Source organism: Bidens hawaiensis, unplaced genomic scaffold, assembly GCF_021521415.1.
Source record: "Bidens hawaiensis isolate Kalapana, Puna unplaced genomic scaffold, B.hawaiensis_p1.1 tig00018610_1, whole genome shotgun sequence".
In the NCBI taxonomy this organism is placed as follows: domain Eukaryota; kingdom Viridiplantae; phylum Streptophyta; class Magnoliopsida; order Asterales; family Asteraceae; genus Bidens; species Bidens hawaiensis.
The window spans coordinates 127,786-137,293 of record NW_027492819.1 but is presented as its reverse complement, the minus strand read 5'-3'; the positions used below and the strand labels follow the sequence as shown (position 1 = coordinate 137,293).

The 9,508-nt window shown below is 36.0% G+C and overlaps 1 protein-coding gene across 1 annotated transcript; it reads left to right on the top strand.

Annotated features, from left to right (window-relative positions):
• Positions 1-7,635: 7,635 nt before the first annotated feature.
• Positions 7,636-9,078, top strand: LOC143556533 (WRKY transcription factor 22-like; the record flags this gene model as incomplete). The annotated part of the gene is made up of 2 exons (XM_077045824.1): positions 7,636-7,790; positions 8,512-9,078. Coding segments are annotated over 2 exons (621 nt in total), but the record flags the coding sequence as incomplete, so codon positions are not given.
• Between the last annotated feature and the right edge of the window lie 430 nt (positions 9,079-9,508).

Genomic DNA, 9,508 nt, shown 5'->3' with positions numbered 1-9,508 from the left:
GTGCTTTTCTAGTTTAATCGTAAAGAGAAATGAGTAGGGTAGGCTATTATATGCAAGTATTTGTAGGTTTCCGTAGACCTCTATATGCTAGTAGCCTAGTATTTGTAGGGTGACGACGAAGATTCTCCCAACAATTAAAATATATGTTCTCTATTTTGTTGTTGGTACTCTATCAACGTCGTCAAAATGAGTTTGCATCATTTTGACCACTACCTCACCCGTTAAAAACTCGGTTGTAAATCCCTTGGAAGCATTGGCATTTGTTGTTTATATCGGTTCATTTTCCTGATAGAGAATTCTTTGTTGGTAATCATCCCATTTCTTCATAACTTGGAAAAAAAAACTCCCAAATTATGCCTTATCGTTGATAATTGGCTATAAAAAATAAGTTATATGTTAACCACTTACCACATTCGGGGTATCCTGAGACCATGGTTCACAAACATGCAAGCGTCAAATACTCCTCTGGTGTTCAAAATTGAACAACTTTTTTAAATGAAGGTTCGGACTCGTCTTTCTTTTTGTGTGAGCGCCATTGCTCGATCCGGTTTTTCTACCTTGCTTCAATCGGGTTGTGTCACCGGCTCGTCATGCGTAAACGGATCGGCTTGCGTCTCTGGCGCCGTCTTGTGTCTCTGGCATCGATGTTAGGGCATAGATTTTATGCTGAGGATACTTTATCCTTGTGTAACGTTTGGATCATTTATCCTTGAGATATGTTCCAGGTTGCGTAGGATCAATGATCCTCGGCATTGGTTGTTACTAATGATTGTTTCTTATGTGTAGGTTAATAATTAACAGGTCTAACGGCTAGAAAACCTAGTCTACCTATTTTTACGTTATGGAGCTCATTCAGCACATGGTCAAAAGACTTGGACGTGGCTAGTGGGGGAGTGGCACAAGGATAGAACTAGTTGTTAGCTTTTATTTTTTTGTATAATAACGAGCTTATGATCAGTTAGGTTATACACTTGACACTCCACGTTCATTAGGCAATTCACAGAGCTTACTATAGCAGTTTACACACACTTAGCAATCTTGTACTCACTTATCATAACCTCCAAACCTTGTAACACCAATTTTTGATTAATAAAGAGGTGATAGACGATTTGTCATCACCCGGGGTTTTTGTGCCGACGATCCGACCAAGATCAAGGCCTTTTCCTCGCAATAAATCTCTGTGTTATTTTTTGCAATTGTTTCATAAGCATTATTATCATTCCAGCACTAAACTTCACTTTACAAATTTGGTTACATTATCTTAATTGAGTTTTGACTAAAACAATCGACGATCCAAAACCGACTGAGAAGGCGGGTTGGTTAAAAACATTGGCCGAGAAATTTGGCGTCCCTAATAATTGCATGTATGATAACATGTTGGGGTTGAAATTACCGACCGGGAAGTTTGGATGAGTCGGTTGAGTTAGTTTTGTGGTGTTCAATTGAGCCGGTTGAGTTAGTTTGGATGAGTCGGTTGAGTTAGTTTTGTGGTGTTCAATTGAGCCGGTTGGTTGGTGTCGGGAGTTGAGTGGATGTGTATTGCCCAAAACCGAGCATCGGACGGTTGTACAAATGCATTATTATAAATTTTTTGTGTGTTGGGTTATTTGTTTTGACTTTTGAGAGAACGAGGAGTTGTGGCTTAAAATAATTGATAAATGGGGTTTTATAAGGTTTAAAGTTTCAAATAAAAAATATTTTTTATAAAGAACTGTTGGCAAACGGTCATATTTGACCAACCAATCACCATCATCTTCAACATCGTTGTGGGGGAAGCAAACCCACCTCCAAAACCTCCAAGGCGCCCCCTAGGGAAGTGGGGGGGGGGGGGGTTATGGGTTGGGAAGGCGACGGATGGTCTCACACACCACATGAATGCGCAATAAACAGATAATTCTAGAGACACTTTCCAAAAAAAAACCTAAAGTTTTTATGATGCTTCATAACTTATTCAGGATTTTAGGGAACAAATGCGACAAGTTATTCTACGCCCTGCTTGCGGTGCGCACATATAATGTATATATGTGTGAACCCTTGGGTGGGCAAAAGTAAAATTGCACTAATTTTGACGTTATTTTACTAATCACGTGAAAATAACGTTAAAAGTGGCGGAAGGTTAATCAGGCATCATGTGGTGGCGTTGATAGCCGAAAGACAAGGGCACATGCACCAATCAGCCGGTGTCCCGAGGATTGAGTGTTATGTGTCTTATGTCCAAGGCTTGATTCAAAACTACTATCGAGCCGAGGGTCTCACCGGAAGCAGCCTCTCTATCCCTATGGGATAGAGGTAAGGCTGTCTACATCTTACCCTCCTCAGACCCTACCATAGCATTGCTATTGGTGGGATATACTGAGTACGATGATGATGATGATGAAATGCGACAAGTTATTCGGTGACATACTTTAAATATGGAATTGGGTTCACTTATAGAAGGAGATGTGAAGAAATTAAGAGCTCCCCAACAACAACCTTGCAATGCACTTTCTCCTCTTGATTATATAAATATTGATTCTCATCCTTAACACATAGGTAGCGTTTAAGAAATGAAATGCCATGTGAAATGAAATGGAGTATTGTAATGGAAAAGGAAAAAGGGATATGTTGACTATATCAATAACAACATGAGCAGAAATTGAACTCTAATATGTTCTTTTAATCATAATCAAGTATATAAACGTAATCAAGGAACTTACTTGATGGAATTGATACCTAAGAGAAGGATGATTCAATGATCGATTCCGGTTTGGTTCCTGTTATAATGCATCACCGGTTCTAATAAGTGAATCCTTATAGAGAATATTAAGTGTGTGTTTCTCTTGGTCTAAACCCTTTTTAAATATAAAAAACCCCACCGGTTAAAACTCTTTAACCAAGCCGGTTCCTCGTGAACAACTCACATACTCAAAGGAGTATGACACTCTCTCCTTTCCTTGGTTGTAGCAAGGCTTTACCTTTTTGGGTGAGTGAAGCTTCTATCTGTTGGACAATAGACTTCCTTCACTCAACAATATGCTACATTGGTCATCGACCTTCGTGCTCGGTGTATATAGACTTCTTCTGGACGTTACTATTGATGTCCCATCACTAGATGCTTTCAAGCCTTTTACCATTTATGTTTTTAAGTTATTAGATTTGTGAGTTGGTGGGTTTAAGTATTTTGTCTACTTGTGGTGAGCCCACCTACGTTGTCAATCACTCTTATACTACATAGGTCTCAAGCTAGTATATAAATAAAAAGATACTAAAAGTGTGTTAGTTTTATATATTTATAATCTTTCGAAAATATAAAATACAATAAAACATCTATAAATTAATAACTGGTAAAGTAATAACCTTGATAGTCCAATCTCAACTTGGGACTAGCATAAAATTGGATCACAGTCGATAAAATAATAAAATAATAACCTTTTTTTAAATCCTAGTGCATATATATTGATCCCAACGAAACTACGAAATTTAATTATCAAATGATTCCAAATTCTACGATTCTTTTAGTAAAAAATTAATCCATAATCAATTTTCTTTTGTTGAACTTCAAATATATATTAAGTTCATATTTAATCTTCTCATTGCATTTAAGAGTTGGGGCATTATCTTCTCGTATTGGAACAAAAAGATGTGAATAATTGTTGCCTTGAACTTGGTTTTGTAATTTATGTTTGGTACCATGAACCAACTTTTTAATTACTCAAGAACAATGAACTTAACAAATTTAATTAATTTGTGAATGTACATTGCATTGAAACTTTAAAGGTCAAACTTAAAACCTATTTAAGTTAGTAAATTATTAATTTATCGATATAATAGTATTACGCTAAATTAATAAAATATCTCGATCCCAACAATATTATTAAATTATAAATACTTTACTGTATATGTTTTTAAGGTTTAAACCTATGAATGATAAACACATGAAACGTGTAAACATATCCAAACATGCATAAACTTGTTTCTTGATGTTGTGTTACTTTGGATTTAACCTCACCCAACTCCTACTTAATAATAAACTCGTCCACTTGTATATTTGATAAACTATGGATAAAAAGGTAAAAATCCTGTTATCTGTTGCCGGGATAAAGGGTATTAAAGTAAATCTACATGGGTGAAAGTAGTGAAGTGCATGTTTATGGTTTTTGTCATATATTGCTTTATTTCCTTTTCTCCTCCCTCTTAATCAATTATATCTTTCTTTAATGCTTTCTTCTTCCTCCTGCTTCCGACTTCAATTTCACCCATTCAACAAGTTTTTTTTTTTCAGTTTTCTCATCATATAAACAAGTTCAAAATGGAAGATCATGCTTCCAAGAAAAGGCAAGTACACTCTTCATCCAAGATCAAGATCGAAATTAAGATTTTTGTTTCTTTTTTATTTTTACTTCTAACTATAGGTGATCAAATCGGGTTGGTCAAAGGAACCGGAACCGGTTCAGAACCGGTTCCATTAGTCAACATCACTGTTTAAACCGGTTCCATGGTCGAACCGGTTAGGGAACCGAACCGGTTCCCCAACCCTCGGACCCGGAACCGGTGGAACCGGTTCTGACCGGTTCCTAAACCGGTTCTTACACTGTAACCGGTTCCAACCGGTTACAGTGTAAAATATTTTTTTTTTTCGTTTTTCGTTTCCGCTGCTTGTGTAGGTGATGATTTGTGTTCTTCTGATTTCTGAAGAGACTCATGCTACTTTTGTTGTTCACCCACAGAGCAATGGTAAACAACATATTGAACTTAATGCTATGAGTGTCAGCGTGTTTGAATTGATTAGTCTGTATCGTGTATCGTGTAATGGTGAACTTAAATCTGTATCGTGTTACATTTGTTGAGTTTGCTATGTATTATAGTCTTTTGGCTTACGCAAGTCAAATGCTGAATTATAATCAAGAGCGGTGTTATACGATTCGTATTTGTATAACATGTTAAATAAAAAAAACAATTAACATAAAATTCATTTTATTTACTTTAAGAAGTTCAAAAAAAAAGGTTACATGTTTTAAAATATTCAAAAACAAACTAACAAAACATTAAACTTATAAATATAAAGTTGTGACATATTATTTCTAGAAAAGCCTTCTTGTTCGTCGTAATTATTGAGTGGCGACTTATTCATCAGAATTACTTGTAGAAACGCCTTCTTGTTCATCGTGCACTCGAACATCAAGTGGTGTTTCGTCTTCCAGAGTGGTTACGTGTTGAACACGATCGATTGAGTCCAAGTGATCCTTCAAGCAAATGCACATCTCCACCGACTCCGAATTCAGTCTTGTTCTTCTCACCGATATTACCCTGCCACTAAGAGAAAAGGCAGATTCCGAAGCTACCGTAGAAGCTTGGGCGGTTAGTAAATCACGGGCCATGGTGGCAAGAATCGGAAACTCGGTTTCCTTTACCTTCCACCAAGCCAAAACATCAAAAGTGTCATATTCCTCTTCGGATAAACCGGTAGAGAAATCATATGCACTATACCTTCCTAGTTCGCTTGAAAGGGTGTTACCCCTTTGGTTTTTAGCCGTTACGTTGCGAACGGTGTTCATAAGGCTAATCATGGGGTCTCGTACTCTAGTAGCACTTGAACTTGATGAAGACCCCCCCCCCCCCCCGGCGTAGGCATGTGTATGTTTGACCCATATTTATTTATATAAAAGTCATACATAAATTTAAAATTAAAGTTAAAATCATTTTGTGCCTCTGTTGAAAAGTTTGGGTCAACTTCATGCATATCTAAGGCTGAAAAAATTTCGTCTAACACATTCAACCCCCGTAACATTTAACATTGGGCTTAAAGCGGCGGCGCAAGTAAAAATCGGTGGTAATTCAAGAAAGTATTTTTTTAATTTAAACTTCATTGGTAATATGATGTTTGAAAACATTGGACTTTTATTTTCAAATTCTTTAAGATTGTTAAAAATTAAAAATAACTCCGAAAGAACCAAGGGACTTGTCGGATAATACGTTCCCGATAGTTTCGTAGTTGATGTTTTAAAAACTTCAAGAAAAGTCGATAAGTCATTGATAATTTCCCTTTTCTCATTTGAAAAGGGGATTGCCAAATCATTCTCGGCAAGACTAGAATGAAACATTTGTAAAGTTTCTCTTTGTTTCAAAGCACTTTGAAACATTATGCAAGTGGAATTCCATCGATGAGGTACATCCCAATTAGCTCCCAAAGCTTTTCTTCCCGTATCTTTACAAAATTTTCTATAATCCATTTGTCTTTTTTTACTTTTCTTAAAAACTTCATGTAGCATTACTCTAAAATCGTTTATAACCGATGTAACCTCATCCGAAGCAAGTCCGTCTTGCACGATTAAATTAATGATATGTGCAACACACCTTGAGTGAAAAAATACACCATTGCAAATCGGCGTATATTTTAATTTTAATTTATCAACCGCCGATGTATTATTCGACGCGTTATCAAATGCAATTGAAAATATTTTATTTTCTAGTTTATAAGTTTTTATAACATAATCTAAAATTTCAAACAAATTATCTCCCGTATGTGGATACTCAAAGAGTTCGAAAGTAATGGTGCGTTTCATCATTTCCCACGATGACGGGTCTACCCAATGAGCGGTGACACAAAGATAAGATTCGGGTAGACCAAGTGGAGCCGACCAAACATCACTAGTTAAGTTTATTCCCGTATTTATATTTTCAAAATATGCAATTAGTACCTCTTTGGCCTTCTTCCACAATTTTAAACAATAACGTTTAAGAGTATGACGACTTACGTGAGTGTATTGTGGTTGAAGCGTATCTCGAATCATGGCGGTTAAGCGAGGGTTGTCAAAGTGGCTAAACGGCAAAGCTTCTTGAATCACAAACTTCGCCATACGATATTGAACTTGATCAATTTGGTATGTAAATATTCCGCCTTCACTATCCATTTGCGTTTGTTGCGACTCGACGTTCTGTTTCAACGCCCTGCAATACGGTCTTTCGATGTGTTTCTTCAAAGTTGAATTCGAAAGTGGGTTTAAATAAATCCCACAAAACTTGCACCGAGCCTTCAATGAATGGTCACTCAATTCAACCAAATCCCAATTGCACCAAATCTCTTGATTACGATTATGAGGTACAATACGAACGAAACTTGGTCCGGCGGTGGAACCTTGACCAACCGATGATTGTGAGGCAGCCATAACAACAAATATGAATATAGAAGAAGAGAAAACAAGAGATTAGAGAACTCAGAACGTTGTAATAGCGTTTTTTTGTATTTTTTTGCGTTCGGGTTTGCGTTTTGAGTGTTGTGATGAACACATTACACCAAATACCTATTTATACTAGTAGTGGGGTGTTTGGGGAGCCAAAAAACGGCCATAAAACCGTTTCCCAACGGCTAGAACTACTCCAACGGCTAGAACCGGTTCCGAACCGGTTCCGGTCGAACCGGTTCCAGAACCGGTTCCGGTTCCTACCCGGTCCACCTCCAAAAATGTCAAACCGGTCCCGGATCGTCGGGTTGAAACGGAACCGAACCGGTTCCTACGAAAAACGGGTAGGAACCGGTTCGGTTCCGGTTCGGTTCCACCGAACCGGTTCCAGGAACCGGTTTTGTTGTCCACCTCTACTTCTAACTTGTATATGACTCTAAAGGCACAAAAAGTTTTCATATTTTTTTTATGATTCTTTTTGCAAGATAGGAAGGTGGTTGATAAGATTGTGGTGAAAGTGAAACTTGAAGAAAATGAAGGGAAAAAGAAGAGTGAGCAAAACCCTTCTTGTGATTGTTGGTCTTGGAGGAAATATGGTCAAAAACCCATAAAAGGATCTCCTTATCCAAGGTTCTTGATGTTTAAATTTAGTTTGTTCAATTATTTTCTTATACTCACTCAAGATTTTTTTTTTTATATCATAATAAACCAACATATTCTTTTTTTAGAAAATTCCTAAAAATTACTTGTTAGCTCATCGATATAATTATATACTCTTATATCAACATTGTTACACACTTGAATCTTTATTTAATCAACTTTTTTTCAGTTTAAAGGTAATAAATCACTTTTTTAATAAGGTTTGCAAAATACATGTATTGTAAACGTATTTAAAAAGTTTGAATAATGATTTAGTATGATATTAATAGTTCTTTTTTAGTATGTTCCATACTAAAAAGGTCTTCTATTGTGGGAAGAAATGATAGGATTCCTACTTTTAGCATTTATCAATATAAATTGATAAAATTTCACAAATGTGTGATATTCCTGGTCTCCTAGTTAAAAACAGTTATTATTATCTTTTTATTTACACCTAAAATAATGGTACAATTGCCCCCAAAATATTATTGTCATCCTGATTTTTAAACATGTTGATGAATAAACAACATAAGTTTATTGCTTTTTAGGAATTTTCTAAAAGGGTACAAGCAAGGCTTGCACATATAAACATGTGAGAAATATGAATGCTAAATGTATAGAGGAGGTTTTTACCAATCACTCAATTCCACCAACTTAAAACATCAATTATTGCTCATAAAGTTGTTTTTTTTTTTCTAATAATTTTTTATAGGGGATACTACAAATGCAGCACATCAAAAAGTTGTTTAGCCAAGAAACAAGTGGAGATATGCAGAACAGATGCATCCATGCTTATAGTCACATACACTTCTACCCATAATCATCCAAACCCTAATCTCCCCAAACAAACCAAAAGTAAACCAATATCAGAAGATAATGCAACCCGCAAACCCGATCAAGAGATTGAAGAGCAAAAACCTGTTATCACGCTTGGAAACGATGATTTTCACTACATCAAAACTCTGGAAGACGAAACATGTTTGGCAGTAAATCTTGAAAATACATTCATTGATGAAGAACCGCTCACATATCCCGATCTTATGAAATCTTCATCATCAAAAACGGAAGAAAACGACTTCTATGATGAACTTGAGGAGTTACCCATGTCTTCCTCATCATTCAAAAGTTTCGTAAGTAGCAACTTTTTTGAGGAAAGACTTCTTGTTCAACCTTCTTAACAAGTGAACTAAAATATGTAATTACATTTAGTTGTTTATAATCTAAAACTAACTAGTAATAATGATCCCGCTAAACTATTAGTGGAACTAGATCTCTATCAAATGTATCCAGCGTTATAGTTTTCAAAAGGGGTGGCGGCGCAACTTGTTGCCCGTTTATTCACTCCTCTATTGTAATTGGATCCTTTTATTTAATATATGAAATATCTACATATTTAAAAAAAAACCCTTTAATTTGTCACATGTAGAGTTCAGTGTAAAAGAGGTTTATATCTTGATCAAACTCGTTAGTTAAAAAAGTTTTCATTTCACGCGTTGAGTATCATGCTAAACTAAAGATGGTTACTGGAGATCTTACGTTCGTTAACATTATTTAGTCGTCGATTATTGTTGGTCCCAAGATGTTTGGGTTCTGAAAATTTTAAGATTACATAATCAAGAGGTTAAGTTAATAGTGCACAACTGCACACTGGCAAATGTGGTTGTGACTTGTGAGATAAGTGGGAATACCATTTGGAAGCATGCATGTAC